Source organism: Ornithodoros turicata, chromosome 3 (genome assembly GCF_037126465.1).
Source record: "Ornithodoros turicata isolate Travis chromosome 3, ASM3712646v1, whole genome shotgun sequence".
Lineage (NCBI taxonomy): Eukaryota > Metazoa > Arthropoda > Arachnida > Ixodida > Argasidae > Ornithodoros > Ornithodoros turicata.
In genome coordinates, this window is record NC_088203.1 from 95,427,281 (window position 1) to 95,444,783 (window position 17,503).

Genomic DNA, 17,503 nt, shown 5'->3' on the forward strand with positions numbered 1-17,503 from the left:
TTACACAGGGTCAGACAGTAAACGCGAAATACTACGTCGGTGTTTTGACCCGTTTGTGGGGCAAAATTCTTCGCAAAAGACCGGAGTACCGCAAGCAAGGATCATGGTCGTTGTTGCACGACAATGCCCCTGCGCACAATGCGAAGGCTGTGCGCGATTTCTTGGCGAAGAAAGGCATTGTTGTCCTCGATCATCCGCCCTACTCCCCATACCTGGCTCCAGCGGACTTCTGGCTGTTCCCAAAATTTAAGTTGGCCATGAAGGGGACACGGCATGACTCCATAGAGGACATTCAAGACGCTGCGACGAGGTTCCTCAGAGCCATACCGAAGGAGGACTTCAGGCACTGCTTCGAGCAGTTCCACAGGTGGTTCCAGCGGTGCATTGAGTCGGCGGGGGTCTACTTTGAATGACCCATAATAAAAATTAAACATTATTGATGCCTTTCATTTTATTTGACAGCAGTCACCTTTTCACTGGGACACACCTTGTATGTCATGCATTACGACTGATCTGCTGTGGTGACTTGAGTCAGCCATTTGAAATGCTAACACCCTTGCTTATGCTTACGCAGATATCATGTAGCACACGTAAAGGATGGAATTTCATACAATGAGGGCCACTGCACACTTGCTGTAACGTTATTCTAGCACATTACACAACTAACTTACCCACACGAAAGTGAAGCACCACAGTGCATCCTGTCACATAGCGTTACATTGGATTTATGTAACTAGCTCTAGTTTCAATAAGTAAGGCTTCTAATCAGGCATGTTATAAGGTTTGGAGACTGCTTTCGAGGGTTTGTTCAGTGCACCTGGTTCTGTGTCAGGTATAAGGTATTATATCAGGTATCAGGTATGTATCAGGTATTCATTTGTTGCTCGGTTTCACCACGATACTTCGGCTGGCAATGCCCATATTCAGTGCAGTATGTGACGTTTCAGTATATACATGTTGATGATCATGGCTTTGCGTCACGAGACCATGATCAATGTGAACTATATCATATCTATCATGAACTATAACCACGCTTTGAAGGGGAAGGGTCGCATATGCATTTGGACACGTGTTCATACGTATGTGTATGCATAGGTATAGCCCACAAATTTCTAAAAAAATTCAGAAACCTCTCAGAAATTTCAGGGGGGGGGTGCAAAAAACAAGGAGGAGTGTACACACCCTTAGCGGGAGTGTATAGGGAAATCCCTGGCTAGTGGTCGTGCCGTTAATGTACTTAACCCGTTACGGATGTTGACGTGCTTTGAAGAATGGGGAGGCTCCGCAGGCATGGTCCGTCGTTCTTTTCATTGTTTGTGTTCATTTTAGCATCAACTGGCTTAATTGTCTCCAGGCTTCCTTCACTCACACGTCGCTATAGTACAGTGTGAGATAAGTGAGTATGTTTTCCTTTTCGTAATTTCTGTAACAAAGGTGCCTGTGTTTCCGTTGAATACCTTTGGAGTGCGTTTTTTGTTCCGGGTTAGCGTCACAAAGCAACTGTGGCTATGAGCTGCGTACAGACGTGGACAGATGGAGAGAGGACAGTTCGCCTGCGAAAGTCTTTGGAAAACACAGGGAAAGCCTCAGACAGCACAGCCGGTGGTAGGATTCGAACCCACCACCTCCAAGTCTTCAGCACGGCCTTGGCTATCACCAAGAGCGGGACGCCAAGGAGTGATTGTCATGTAAGCCTTGATGATGGCTATGCCTGTGCATGCTACCAGGGCCGCTACTGGGGTCTACCTACCCTTTTCGGGGAAAGGTAACAGAAACGGAAACTGGTATTATACCGGAAACATACGTAGAAGGTAACTGTAACAGAAACAAAAAATAATTTAAGGTAATAATTCGGGTACTGCAGGACCCGCAATCCTTTACCATCATTTACCGTATCATACAGGGTGTCGCAAAAAACGTGCACAGAAGTCATTTTTAACACCCTGTGTTTTCTTTCTATAAAACTGTTAAGCAGGTCAGTAAGATGCACCATGAGAAGTAATTCACACCACATAGTCACAATTATCCCAGAAATTGAATTTAAAGTACGCCACAAATAGCAACCGTGCAGAACGGTCGGGTGGAGAGCAGTACCAGCCTGTGACCTCGCGCTGACACTACACAGCGTCTGCGCTTGCTGATTGGTTGCTCCTGGCTCGGTTATGATTCGGCCGCTCCTTCTATCCCCAATTCTCCGGGGGAACTGGCAAAACGGGTTTACGGCGGCGGCCAAGGGACAGGGCGCTGACCCCCATTGACCTGCGAACCAGAACGCGCGGTCTTTGTAACGTCATCGATGCGGCATCATACTTCTCCTCCTCGTTACACCCGGAACTATGTTTATGTGAGTTTTTTATTTTTATTTTTTTCTGGGAAACAAATTGCAACACATCAAAACCTTTCGGGCTATTCGGTAAATTGGCACGCACATTTTCATCATACGTCTTAATCCGATTTTTTATTGCCCTCTGTAGTTCATTAAATTATAATAAAAAAATCTACGCCACCTAGAATCACGTGGTCAAAGGCATTTATTCATACTACGTTTTTGCCACCTCCTGATAAGAATGTCATCTTACTTAATTTTTTGCAACCTCTTTTCGTCGGACTGAGACCGAGGGGGCGCAAACAAGTGGTCAAGCTCTAGGTTGTGGGCACTGGGAAACGCATGATGTTCTGCTATTTTTTCCGACGGGATAGCTCGTCAATATCCGTGGAAATTGTCATGAACTTGAGTAATTTCGGCACTCGCTTCAGATTGGTAGGGTAAAAAAAGCGACCCTTAGTTGGCAACTTTCCGAGTTCAGTTCGTAGAAAGTGACATAATAAAACTCGAGTTAAATGACATTCACATCAGGAGGTGGCAAACACCTAGTAAAAAGAAATGCCGTTGACCGCGTAATTATAGGTGGCGTAGTCTTATTGTAATTTAATTACAAGTTTTCTGGGACAGTATACAGTCCCCTGTATACAGTAAGCAGACAGATGCATAGTGTTCATACGCTCATGGTAATTTGCAGGTTGCAAGTGTCAGCAACATTCTTGAGAACCATGTTGGTATACTAGCTATTCAGAAAACCACTTAGATAAATATTGAACAAAGAACCATTTGAATTCAAAGAAACCACTAGAATCTCGCTGGAATAAATGTTGTCTCTTGTGTGCAAGCATTCCTAAAGTCCTCAGATAGATTTCAAAATATACAGGGTGTCCCAGAAAACGTGTCATTTAATTATAATAAAAAAACTACACCACCTAGAGTCATGCGGTCAATGGCATTTGTTCTTACTGGGTTTTTGCCACCTCCTCATGTGAATGTCGTGTAACGTAAGTTTAATAATGTAAATTTTTGCGAGCTTAAGTCGGAAATTTGCCTAGTAAAGGTCACTTTTTTACCCCACCAATGTGAAGAGCGTGTCTAATTTAGTGAAGTTAATGATAATTGACAGGGATATTTAGGAGCTATCCCATCGGAAAAAATAGCCGAACATCATGCTCTACGGAGGTCGCACAGAATAGCGCACGATGAATTTTTCAGCGCAATCTTTGTCAGTCCGACGAAAGGAGGTTGAAAACCCAGCCCTCCCCGACATCGCAGAACGAGATAAAACAGGCACGGCTTATCACGTCCGACTTTCGCTGGGATAATGCTTTCCCTCTCCCAATTTTAGGAACTGTTACTTTTTCTACTATCACTCTGTGGGCTGGCTTCGGAACCTCCTTTCGTCGCACTGAGAGCGATTGCGCTCAAAAAGTCATCGCGCGCTATGGTCCGGTGCTCCGAAAAGCATGATATTCGGCTATTTTTTCCGATGGGATTGCTCGTGAATATCACTGTGAATTATCATGAATTTGAGTGAATTCGGCATGCTCTTCATATTGGTGTGGCAAAAAAGTGACCTCTACTTGGCAAATTTCCGAGTTCAGTTCGCAAATATTTACATAATTAAACTTGGAGTACATGACATTCACATTAGGAGTTGGCAAAAACCTAATAGGAACAAATGCTGTTGACCGCATGATTCTAGGTGACATAGTTTTTTTATTATAATTCAATTACATGTTTTCTGGGACACCCTGTATATGTAGAGGTATTAAGTTTTGTCACAGTCTCATATTGAGCGTACCACAAAAAAAAAAGAAAAAAAAGGGAAACAACAAACGGAGGGGGAGGGGGCGGTAGCGAAACGGAATGGAAACGCACGCACACACACACACATAAATGGGATGATGATGTGGCGGGTCATTCTCCGCCGTTATGGCGGTACACTGCCCCATTGCGCAATAGAAACGCAAACAACAATGGTGGTAACAGAAATTGAAACACAAACAAATATGGGCCAGCAACGGAGGCGGTAACGGACACGAAAAGTATTCCTTTACCCTTCCCTGTTGTTCAAGCATAAAGATCGTTCGGGGTGTCTGCTATTCTTTCTTCTAAGGCACATCCTTAAATGATTTTGATGTTTACTTGAATGAATTTTGCCTATACTGCACATAATGCTTTAAACGCTCGTTGTGTCTCGCAGTCGCACTATATAAAGAAAATTGGTTGCCTCCCATGAACATACGTTCAAAACATATTCACATGTCACGTCGTGACTTCCCCCCTCCTCCGACATGAAGCGCATATCCTATAATTACGCCATTTCCAAACTAGCCGAATGACTGGTTAGGAACATTATGCCATCCACAGTTGTTCAATAATAGATTGTTAACTGCACAGCAAAGCAACGGATGACATACTGCCACGCACCGTTTTAGATTCACTAAGGTGCTCTTAATTGCGGCTGCGTCTATGGAACGTCGGTAGACACATTATACTGCTTACTTACGGACAGAGACGCGGGTAGCCGCGCGGTTGTATCTTCATTTTATCCGCGCGGGTAAGAAAACGTTCGATTTCCATCCGCCAATCAAGATGCACGAATGTAACCGCATCTGCGCACACCTGCAGCAACGACATCGTCTGGATGAGTGTTGAACCTGAAGTTGGCTTCGGTGCATAACATGCTTGCGTTGAGGGAAACCCGTTATGTGTGTAACGAGATTTGCGGCTCGACGTATTTGTCAGGTGGTGAAGTAGGACAGAAGCTTCTCTTGGAGATACTGTGTGTCTTGTCTTCAGTTCTCCTTGTCTCGGCTTTTTATCTGCTTGGAGACTTCTCTCTCTGTTTGTTTGTATCAGTATCATAAGCTTTACCGCTACACTTGCGCAAACACTCCGCGCTCGTGTTTATGGAATATACGTTGAATTCCGTACAGTATCCAGTACAGGGTACGTTGCATTCCAAGGGATAAGTCTCAGCCTCATCCTCGGCGAACGCAATCGCCGTCCTTGAACAGAGACTGCTATACTGTAGCCGAAATACACACCACTTATCGCTTGTCGTAGCACAGTACAAAACACTGTGAAATGTGCCAACGCATTAAACAGTCTGTTCACGATTCAATCGCAAAACGTTTCGTGACAAATTTCGAAGGGCTGTTATATACGCAGGATAGAGGACGCATCTGAGTCTCCATTATAGCCAGCTACACGAGAACGTCGTAGGAATTCACGAGAGGCATAAACGCGGCAATATCGACGCTATAAACCTAACAGGACCATAGGAAACTCGGAGCGTACTACTATATACACAATAACGGCGAGGCCGAATAGCCCGAGGACAATGGGTTTGGAAAATGTCCCCGGGGAATATCGCGCCGCAACAGGAAATAAATGTGCGCCTTCCTCTCCGGGGAAATACAGCAGAAGACGTCCTTCCTGACGATCGTCTGCTTTCTCGGTTTATTCGGAAGCCTCCAGAATGGGATCGGATGCCGCAGACGGCATCAGTGACGTTTTTCGTGTATCTCGTTTATGTGGGTCAAGTACTGGGAAATGCACTTGCGATAAACAATATGAAATGATCTAACACATAGGGGTGGTCGAAAAGGAGGACAACGACTCACAAAAATTAATAATAATAAAAAAGGGGAAATACGACACTTTAACTCTGCGCAAAGCTCCTGCGTCTTGGTGGCATATATATATATTATTCAAGGACAAAATCTGTATACGCCCATCGGAACACTCACGCTACTGGAAGTTGCGGATCTTATACATTTGCGTTTTACCTGATAACTTACGTGCTACGCAAAAGCCTTTTATGCATAATAAAGAGAAGAAGAAAAAAGAGTTATATGCTGATGCCGTGTTGATGAACGGGTTTTACTTATCATCGTGCCGTATGGTTTTGTCGACCAACGAATAATACACTGGCGACGAGGATGGGATTTGAACCCACGCGGGCAAAGCATACACAAACACAACACGACACAACACAACACAACACAACATATGCGTGAAACAGCAAGTTAATTGTTCTTAGCGGCCATTCGCCATGGGAAGAAGAAGAACGTGTGCTTAGGACGGTTGCGCCTTTAGGTGATAAATCCAATTGAACCGTGTAATATTGACGGATCTGAGGATACGATTGGTTGGAAGCAGAAATTAGCCGCATAATAGACACGCTTTGAATAAGCTAATCAACACTTCACTTTGATATTGTATTGCACGTTGTTTCGAATCAATCAACCGTCACTTTGAATTGCGCGAGTCATTGTGGTTCTAAAATACACCCAATGGCACTGCCCGCCGTATTCATTGTCAGTATAGCTGATTCTCTTTCAGCAGCTCCACTTTACCGGACGCAAAACACAACAAGAATTCGTATAATGTCCTCAACAAAATAGCAAAGAAATACGCTCAAACTCAAACAAGGAACCCAGAAAACATGTCTCTACATAGCACCTAAAGTTCTGTTATTTGCTTTTGTATATGTGTGTGTATGTAATGGAAGCAACATCAATAAAAAGAAAGAAAAAAAAAGGTTATCACATGGGCCTAATGTGGCTGTGACCCACGCCTATGACCCTCATCTGGTACTGGCCAATCGCCCTTAGTGGATAACGGCCATTTCCCCGAGGATGAAGAAGAAGAAGAATAAGATGTGGCTGTGGGCACGGAAAACGGCCATTCTCCGTGGGACGAAGAAGAAGAAGGCAGAAGCCACTTTTTGGGTGGAGCGCGCGGGTGCCATCACGTGCATTTGTCTTCGAGAAGTCGTGCAGGAGGTAATTTGCAGCAACCCTTAGAAGGCAACCCAAGATGACCGGAAGACGCAGGTCCCATTCTGGATCCGGCGATAATGAGGACGTAAGCACAAAACTAGTATCATGGGGCGTAAGGTACACTTATTCACCTTTTAGCGTCCTCTGTCAAAGAAGGTTAGACTTCTGGGAAAATACAACCACATTACGCGTTGAAGGCCAACCATATGCAGTGAAGCCTCCCTACCTTGGAGACCCGCGTGCAGCCGAAATGTGTCCTACTTAGGGAGGTGTCCGAGCTACAGAATATGAGGGAAACAAAAAATAAAGATCACAGCTGCGTTGCCAGAAATGTCCCCCTTCGTCAATGCATGGTCATTAGTGGTACCCGGTACATGTCTACCCACTTTCACCGATAATTATTGCTAATTTTGGTAGATTCGATTCTGTGTGGATTGCACTCAATCTCATTACATTTGGAGCTTTTCGAGCAGCGTGCAGCTTGCTTGAGAGTTTAAACCCACTTGGAATTAAGCTGAGAGACTTTGCGTTCTGAGTCTTTGAAGCGTCAGCCCACTTTTGGTTGCTTTGGTACAGTGCACGTCAAGGGTCCAGATAAACCGAAGACAAGTGCTCACACAAAAGGACAGAACTTTGCAATGTAGATTGGCAGTACCCCTTTTTGAACTCCAAAAACTGAAACAACAAAATGCTGACACCAGTATAAGAAGGAAAAAAAAAAAAAAGGTGAAAGTCAAGGGCACTGGTTCATTTTGGGTCTTCTCGGCGCAAAAATGAACTTCACCTCATAGCACGCAGTAGCACGCCGTAGTACTACAGTAAAACCTTTAAAGTCGGACAACTCCCCATGTCGGACAAGATTTCATTGCACCGGCAGGCTCCCATTCAAAATACATGTGGACGAAATTCTCTGTCGGACACCTCCCCATCCCGGAAGTAGGACAGGGTTTTCCCTGCAAAGTCGGACAGAAGCCTGGCCAAATTATCTCAATCTCACACTCTTAAAAATGAACTTCACCTCATAGCACGCTCCCAGCCAACCATCATCTCAAATGATATCGTTATCGCCCTTTTTTGTGACACTTATGATGTTCATAATTGTCACAAAAAAGGCCCGCCTCCCGTTTTCAACAAACCAGGACAGATAACGATATCATTCGAGATTATGGTTGGCTCAGCGTGCTATGCAGTGAAGTTCATTTTTAAGAGTGTGGCAGCGAGGTGTTGGGGGCCTTCTGCTTCGCCATGATACTGTGAGGCTGGTTATTCTTCGTCGCATGTCCGCAAGCATGAATGAACATTCTCATGAGTGAGTTTTACTCATGCTCAACTTCTTGTTTGCTCATTCATGCTCACGAGTGACTTTTGCTCATGGTCATATTCTAGTTTGCTCACTCACACCCTGCTCAGGTGTCCTTTTGCTCACTCATCTTGCAGTCAGCTCCACGTTTGCCCACTCATCCTCAGCTCGTTCGCTACATTATTAAGCACGAGTGAGTTTTGCAGAGGTATGCTCAGCGGCACTGGAGCCGTCATTTCGTGGGTCACAGAACACAACGTTTCGCCATCGCTGAGGTTCTCGTTGTAATCTCATCTAACAGCGTAGAAGGAAAGAGGTTATCAGGATTCCTCTTCGAACAGCCTGTGGCTTCTGATCAAGCCACCCCAACTTCCTCTCAGGGTTGTCTGAGCATCCACTTCTCATCTTCAAATGTTCGAGGCTCCACCTAAGACGTCGTTAGTCTGAGAAAATGCAGCAGCTGCTGTCAGGCAGTGTGGGATGAGATGGGATGACACTTGGCCTTCTCACACTTAGCTCTCTGTTGTTCACGAACTAGGATGTCGTGAACGGTTGTCCACCCCTAGAGTTTGAGTACATTATGACTTGGATCCTGTGTGCGAGGACGACCGCACTGCGGTTGGTCACTGAGACTAAGGTTGCTATGCTCTAAGCGGAAATACTATAGAACCTCACCATCGGCAAAGGAGGTGACTTACGTCTTCAGGGCAATTAACTCGCAATGAACACAAAGTGTGAGAACGGTAGGAAATGAAATATGACAGGACAGAAGAAACGATAACGCCTTCTATAACAGACTGTTGGTGAATTCGAAGCAAATTTTCCCCCACGACCCAGTATAGGTGAAGTGCCTTCTGCTGGCGGTGTCCCCAATGGAATGACACCTGCCCTTGCCGGGAGCAAAGCGCGTCTCGCACACTGTACGGCGAAGCAATCCGGGTTTCTTTCCTGGAATTCCACTGACTACGACGTGTACATAGCGACGTATGGCCACTTCATGAATCCTCAGAATCACAACACGCTACAGATTGTAGTAATCGTATAAGTTTGGCGCTACCAACAATACGATCTCGGAAGAACTCTCTGACATTTTAGAATAAATAACCAACCTGTCCAGATCTTAACCTCGTTCAGCTTGGTCTCTGACGTTACCCCGCTTATTTGTCGCGCACATAGATGTTCTCTCCCGTTCAGTCCGTCTTGTCCGATGCGAATTGGCGGATCAAAAATGTATTGCCCTTTGCCTCTACCCCCAGAGAGGTACAGCACACTTCACGCATGACCTGGTTCTGCCGATTGCATAATTTGAGCACTTTCCCGGAGCTGAACGTTGACCCAGCTCTGCCAATAAAATCCGTGCCATGTTTCTCAGAAACAGGGAGAAAGACCCAATACAAAAAATTTCATCTTGTAACGCTATGTGTCCAATAATTATCGACAGAGCACTCCAGCCTCTCATCCCACCGTCCTTCTGTCCGCCAAGATTGAAGCCCTTCTCGGCGTCAAAGTGGTCCTTGTGGTAGGCCTCATGATATATGTGATCCTGACGCCCGTAAAGCGTATGCCAGGCAGGGGAAAATTGGAGGAATGCGACGACATCCGTTGCTACGACATTCGTCGCCAGATGCTCACCACGATGAATCTCTCTGTTGATCCCTGCGACGACTTCTACAGGTACACTGACGTCAAAACAGTCCATCACTGGGGTTAATGAAATATATTGTTTTGACTCGTAGCTTTGTGTGCGGCCAATGGTCCGAATGGCATCCAGGTATCCCCGACCAGATAGAGCTGATGCAGAACTACGTGAATGAGTTGGTGCGCGACAGCATCAAGAACTATAATGGCAACGCGAAGGATCCCGATGGACCCCTTGACAAAGCAGTCCTCCTCTACACGCAGTGCACGCATATTTTCCTTGAGGTTTGTAACTATTCAGTGATTGCTGTCAAAATGTTTACTTCTTTGCGTTCGGAGCTCTGGAGCTTTCAGGCTTCATGAGTGCGTTGTGTCAAATGTGCTGATACACTTTAACGGTTGAAACGGGCGACATGTACGCCTCAACAATTAGATATATTTCAGGTAAAGCTCTCTGCACGTACACGTGGATGTGGCAAAGAAGCGAGATCATATGTCTTCTCTTGTGGGTTATATTTCGCGTGTATTTAGTACACTATAGCTGAGTTTCCTACTTACAACACCGCTTGACCACGGGTGGCACTGTTAGCTAACTAGAGAGCTGCGAGACTGGACTTGTTTCTTTCTCTCACATGTGAAGTGATGTCCAGATGATGCCCTGACCTCCGTATAAACCTTTGTTAAAGAGACTTCACCACAGTGCAAATCAGTATGTGCATTGTAGAGCTTTTAGAAAGAAAAGAATGGGTGTCAACCATAGCAGGACTCGAAGGATATGAAACAACATCTCTGGTAACTCTTCACCATTCAATGAAATGGCAGGGAAAAGAGCAGACGACCGCATTGCGCCAGTTCCTCCATGACTTGGGCATGTCCTGGCCGAACACTACCCTCTCGAACGCGACACTCGTGGACGTGCTCGTGTCCCTGTCGCTCTCCTGGCTCCTGCCAGTGCTCGTCAACGTTGACTTGGTTCCTGACACTCCGACGAAGCGCATCATTAGCATCGGCACGGACAGGAGACACGAGCAGTGGCTCAGCCATAGAGCGAACTATCTGGACGGTCACAAGACACAGCGTGTTATCATGGAGTTCGCCGAAGCTATCAGTGGGGGCTGCGCCTCCGATTATGCAGACTTCGCCAATGAAGTTCTGCGTGCAGACGTTGACATTGCGGTAAGAACGTGCGGGCACTGCAGTGTCAATGATTCTGTCGTTGTAGATGTGTCATATCGCCCATGTCAGTTCAAATATGTACGAAAGTGCGATTACTGGCTGGTCAAGGGGGCATCAAATGGTAATGACAACGAACAAACAAATAGCGACAAACTCATTCACTCAGTGCAGTCGTTGGTTGTCGTTGCTTGTACCGTCCTTTGACCCCTTATTTACCCAGTACTGAGGTTTTATCGATTTTAAAATGAATAACTAACCTGCACGAATTTTAACCTTGTTCGTCTCTACGGCTTCCGATAGTCATTGGTGGACTACGTCACTTCTAGGTGGTGTTGGACGTACATTTTGGCTTCTTGAGGAGGAAAGACGAGGGAAAAGTCTAATTTGCGATTTCCCTCTCGCTTTAGTCATGGTTTTGGTGGGGAGGGGAACGAAAAAAGATGGCGCCATTAAAAGCTCATGTATTCCTTTGAGAACGCCGACATTTAATAGTTTGAAGTGACATGGAAGTACAGAGGCGGAAGAATTAAGTGGCCAGCAGACTGAGAACCAGCCATGACGCATATGCTCATTGCAGTCTTTGAGTAGTATGTGCTGTCCACTTCGTTCCGTCTCTGTCCTTCCGCGTTTCCTCGAATTCGAGGAAACGCGGTACCACACGCTTTACCACAGTATTTCCCTACACTCTCCTATTTTCCCCAATTTTTAACCTTTTCCGTATCTTCTCTCCTCCTGTCTGCGAGGATTTACACCGTCCCAAAGCTTCAAAACTGACTCTTTCCTGTTCCTCTCCACTGACATCGGCATCCGAAATTCATTCGCGAGCTCCGTCCCTATATGCAATTTTTGTCCATGAATATGATGCTGGGACAACGGCTACAGAAATCCAGGTGAATATATTGCAAATTTTATTGGGTCTCCAGGTCCGTTGGGTATTAGGCACTATCCAACGTGAAACCCCACAACGGCTCACCTTCGCAGACCTGGACGCTATGAACCACAGTTCGGCGGTTTGGTTGTCCGCTATAAATGCCAACCTGCCTAACGACACCGCGATGACTCCGACGGATGAGTTCCTGCTCGTCGACGAAGAGGTGCTCTATTTCATTGAGGAATTTCAACGGGACTACAATGAGGAGACCAGCCTGGCAGTCGTCGGCTTCTATGCCCTCGTCCAGCTTGCCGTGGTCTCTTCATACCAAATGACTGACGCCTTGTTTGGTCGGCCCTATGACAAGACTGTGCCACTGGACTACGTGGCATACAACTGCATTCGGGTCGCTTCAGACGTCACCTCATTTGCTGTCGCTCAGCTAGCGTTCGGAAAAGTTCTCAAGGCCGAGGATCTTGATGAGGTCAGTTGTTGAATCTCTTGAAATCAACCATCCCCTTACTATCACCACTTACTAATCACCTTACCTTAATCACCTTAAAATGGATGCGACACTTCGTAGGTCCGAAGCAGAGGTGATGGAAATCACTTTTATTTTTGTAATATTACTGTTACTTACTACAGTTTTGCAAAGTAACACATTACATTACTCAGCACTTTTTGTGCTTTACAAAACATTACTAATGCTATTTCGTCAAGTAATAACATTACTCTGGCATCACACTTTCCTACAACCTTAAAAATGAACTTCACCACATAGCACACTCCTAGCCAACCATCATCTCGAATGATATCGTTATCTGCCCTGGGGGCTTAATCGCTTCATCGTCGTTACAGTCGTTACAAGGTAACGAGTGGCGGGAAATTCAAAAAGGTGGGCACGTGACACATTGCGCGTGACGTATACCACGGCCTTCACGAATTTAGCGAAGAGCACCGTGCACATGTTTTATCACGTGCCCACCTTTTTAAATTTCCCGCCCGCCTTTTTGAATTTCCCGCCACTCGTTAGCTTGTAACGACCGTAACGACGATGAAGCGATTAAGCCCCCTGATTTGTGGAAAACGGGAGACGTACGCCTTTTCTGTGACACTTATGCTGTTCATAATTATCACAGAAAAGGCGTACGCCTCCCGTTTTCAATAAATCACGGCAGATCACGATATCATTCGAGGTTATGGTTAGCTAGGAGCGTGCTATGCGGAGAAGTTCATTTTTAAGAGTGTAGAAGTCTCCATCACAGTCCTATCTCTGTTTGAATTCATAACCACTGGCCTTAGACAACGCGTGCATTTTTAACCAGATAATGAATGATGTCACTCACAATACATTACTTGGCCGAAATGTCATGGCATTTGATCACGCAGTCATTACTTCTCCACAAAATATAATGCATTACCTTTTAATGAATCAATCCCCATCTGTGGTCCCAAGCTAGACGTCCCACCAGATTAATGTAGACCTGAATGGACGCGAACCTGCGTTCCTCCAACTCTCTTAAAAATGAACTTCACCTCATTCCGTTCACACCGTTCTCGACCGTGATTTGTCTAAAACGGGAGGTGCGGCCTTTTTTGTATCACTTTATCAAAAAAAAGGTGCACTCCTGCTGTTTTCAACAAATCAGGGGAGAGAAGGATGTCATTCGAGATGATGGTTGGTTAGGAGGTGAAGTTGCTGACATTCTGTCTAATGCATTGTCTAATAAGTTTGCCGTGTGGCTGCACTCTTATATCAAAGCTTCATCACATAGCACACTGAAGGTCAACCATTGTACAGAGTGATATACTTCTATTACTCTTGCTTTGTGGAAAGCGCGGGGCGCACGCCTCTTTATGAAAATTGGCATTTCTGTATAAGTGTCACAAAAAGGCATACACCCCCGTTTTCAACAAATCCGGGCAGACAACGACATCATTCGGGATGATGGTTGGCTAGGAGCGTGCTAGATGGTGAAACTCATTTTTAAAAGTGTAGGGTATAAGGCTAATTCACACGTGAGTTTCAAAAAACGGCGCCACCTCAGTGTGTTACGAGACTATCGACTCTGAAACACCTTCGAATGCAGGTACAGAAATTGGTGGATGCCATGAACGAGCAAATGGCCGCCGTCTACGAATCCAGAGACAACGAGACCGTCCACATGATCCGCTCTCTGCGAACCGTGGTGGCTTGGCCTCCGGGTCTCAATGGCACGGAGAACCAGGACAAGTTCTACTCGTACCTCCCAAAATTTCAGGAACCTGTAGCGAAATTCTACTTGAACTCATTATATGGGCTGCGTAATCGAGAAAAGAAAGAGTTGAAGCGTAGCAATCAAAACCCGGTCTTCTACGACGAAGACCAAATCACCGTGCTCCTTAGGGCTGAGCCTGGTTATGATCCTCCTCGCAACGAGCTCCTGGTTCCTCCAGCAGCGATCGTGCCGCCCTTGTTCCTATCGGGACATCCGGCGTTCAGCTACGGTGCTTTAGGTAAAGTACTGCTCCTTTACTCATATACTCTTAGAAATGGACTTCACCGCATAGCACACTCCTAGCCAACCATAATCTCGAATGATATCATTATCAGCTCTGATTTGTTGAAAACGGGAGCCGTACACCTTTTTTGTGACAATTATGAACAGCATAAGTGTCACAAAAAAGGCGTATGCCTTTCGTGATGATGGTTGGCTAGGAGCGTGCTATGCGGTGAAGTTCTGCCTTAAGGAGTGTAAGGTTCAATGGGCGATCCTTGCAGCTCATTATCAACAGGGTGCATTCTCAAAGCAGACGTGGGGGTGAACTTCACCACATGACACGGTACTAACCAACCACCATCCAGAACGACATCGTTCTGCACCATGACTGGTTAAAAGCAATAGGCGCATGCTTTTTCGTGACTCGAGGACATCCTCACGGAAGATTCTATAGTGGAAGAAAAAGCGAAAACACTGCTCACGGAACCGAATTTCCGTCCCGTGTTATATGTTGAGCACTCACTAGGTGCAGGAATATTGGGAGTGGCGTACTGCGCACTTAACCAGAAGACACTTAGCAGACGACGCCGTCAGCGTCCTTTCCTGTCGTCTGCTACGGCATATATTGTGGTTGTGTCGCACGGTTAGCAGCATGGTTAGCAGTGTACATGAAGACACGACCTTGAACGCTCGTGATCACGTGAAAACAAAGCTATGACGTTTTTCGCACCTTTTTCTTCTTTTTTTTTCCACTGGAGTGTTGAGGAATATAGTTAATCTGAATTACACAGATAGTATGCAGTCACGTTAATTGCCACAAAAAGGCGTACGCCCCGTACTTCCATAAATCAGGAGTGATAACGGTATCATTCCATGCAATGGTTGGCCTTCACCGTGCTATGCGGTGAAGTTCTGTGGCTCTATTCTCTGTGGTTCTGAACTGTGGTATGGCATCAACCAGGCTATGTACAATGTGTTTCATCCTGTACTTTTTTTTAAACCCTTGGCACTGCCTTCAAGTTGTGTTCTGTTTGCACTCCATATACTACTCTTAAAACAGAACTTCACCACATAACACGGTGAAGACCAACCACTGCGCAGAATGATACCGTGAAATTGCGGGGAGTACACCATTTTGTGACAATAAGTGCCACAGAAAGACGTACGCCTCCCGTTTCCAACAAATGGAGGAGGTTTGATGTCATTCGGAGATGATGAATGGCTGGAAGTGTGTTATGCAGTGAAGTTCCGTTTCAAGAGCCTACGCTCTGAAAACAGAACAATGACAAAAAAAAAAAAAAAGCGTAAGTAAGAGAGGAATGTGTTCCCGCCACTGGCACTCGTTGATTTTGTAAAATGCCGTATTTCAGTTCACTGCATAACACGCTGACAACCAATCGTCATTCAGAACGTGGTTCACTTTCCTGACTTGTTGAAAACGGGAAGGGTACGCCTTTTTGTGACACTCATGCAGTTACGTCAGTTATCACAAGGAAGCGTACGCCCCTCTTTCCACAAATCCCGAGTGATTACGGTGTCATCCTGCACAATGGCCGGCGTTCAGCGTGTTATGCGGTGAAGTTCTTTGAATGTTCGCTCTGCATCACAGCTGAGTCAGTGAATTTTGTCGTTTCTCACAGGGCATACAATCAGCCGAGAACTTTGGCTCGCGTTAGTCATTAACTACTCACCTCAAAGCACCGTGATGAACAACACCGTAGGAGGACAAGAACAGTGTCTTCTCGACTTCTATAAGGACCAAGGTGTGAAACCGGATGACCTGGCCATGCAGGAAATCATTGCCGACACCTTAGGCATGGCTAGTGGCCTCGGGGCGTATCAAACCAGCGCCAACGATACGTCGGAAGTGGCAGGTTTCAGTGGGCAACAGCTGTTCTTTATCAGTTCCTGCTTTAAGCTGTGCTCCGAAAACAGTACCGAAAGCAGTGGTCGCTACGCTGCGCCGCAGGTTAGATGCAACGGGCCGCTAATGCTGTCAGAGGCATTCAGCAAGGCATTCGGTTGTTCCAAAAAGGCTGCTATGGCGAAAGCACTGGAGAAGCACCAGGAATGTGCTGTCCTGGGCAATTCTACTGCTGAGCCGCCGGTGCGCCGTCGACTGGGCCCCAAGAAGCCGGTACCGTCGCCAGTATTGTATAATCTGAATCAGAATAGTAGCGATGTAACAGACACGACACAAATTCTTGGCAGCACGGACATACCTACAACTGGTACTATGTCAAGTTCGAGTGAGGAATAAGGCTGAAGAAATATCCATAAGTGGTCATTGAGTCGCTTAATAAATTCCCCAGCCAAATTCCATGTTTGCACTATGTCATACGTGGAATACATGCTAGCAAACTGTCTGACGCTTATTAAGGCGAGGTGGTCGCCACATTGTTGCAGTTGTTTTGAAAATGATTTCATTTTTGTGACATCTTGTACGCATCACACGGCGCCCGTCAAACAAAGCGTCTACACGACAGGTAGACACCACAGTCATAATGTGCGTGATCTTGTGTACTAATGGCACAGCTTGAAATCCATATGGAATGAGTCAGAGTGACTATGGAGACAACGAAGCATGAACGAACCGTGAACAACAGTACGCACCCATGCAGGTTCTGATGGGAAGACTAAACTAAAGAATCGAACCGTTATGATGAAGTCAGGATGTAACAATTGTCTTTCTGCTTCGTCTTCACATGGACTGAAGTAGTCCTGAAGGATGTTTTACCTTAAGCAGGGATGTCAAGCGTTAATGCGTAAACCTGAGGCGCAATTTTGCATGCGCGTTACAAACGATATTGATTTCAAAAACCTCAACGGTCCGGAGGACATTACATGGGAGTGGGAACATCAGTGCATTGGGGCAGCTTGGCATGGTACATTGACAAGGTAAAGACACTAAGGAATAAGAAA

The 17,503-nt window shown here is 45.8% G+C and overlaps 1 protein-coding gene across 2 annotated transcripts; it reads left to right on the top strand.

Moving 5' to 3' along the window:
- The first annotated feature begins 7,049 nt into the window (after positions 1 to 7,049).
- On the top strand, positions 7,050 to 16,901 carry LOC135388866 (neprilysin-11-like). Of its 2 annotated transcripts, XM_064618716.1 has the most exons (7): positions 7,050 to 7,201; positions 9,858 to 10,090; positions 10,153 to 10,339; positions 10,877 to 11,230; positions 12,154 to 12,585; positions 14,192 to 14,597; positions 16,222 to 16,901. In XM_064618716.1, exons 1-7 carry the CDS (start codon positions 7,154 to 7,156, stop codon positions 16,839 to 16,841), a joined length of 2,280 nt encoding a protein of 759 aa, XP_064474786.1. In that variant the 5' UTR covers positions 7,050 to 7,153; the 3' UTR covers positions 16,842 to 16,901. The 2 variants fall into 2 exon arrangements, with proteins under 2 accessions (XP_064474786.1, XP_064474787.1); XM_064618717.1 differs by lacking the exon at positions 10,877 to 11,230.
- Positions 16,902 to 17,503: the final 602 nt, after the last annotated feature.

What these genes read in the sequence shown, in the direction of transcription:
- LOC135388866 (XM_064618716.1), top strand. Translation starts at nt 7,154, where the DNA reads ATGACCGGAAGACGCAGGTCCCATTCTGGATCCGGCGATAATGAGGAC. An exon ending in GCACGCATATTTTCCTTGAG is followed by an intron (nt 10,340 to 10,876) that starts GTTTGTAACTAT and finishes ATGAAATGGCAG; the next exon opens with GGAAAAGAGCAGACGACCGC. An exon ending in GTTCAGCTACGGTGCTTTAG is followed by an intron (nt 14,598 to 16,221) that starts GTAAAGTACTGC and finishes CGTTTCTCACAG; the next exon opens with GGCATACAATCAGCCGAGAA.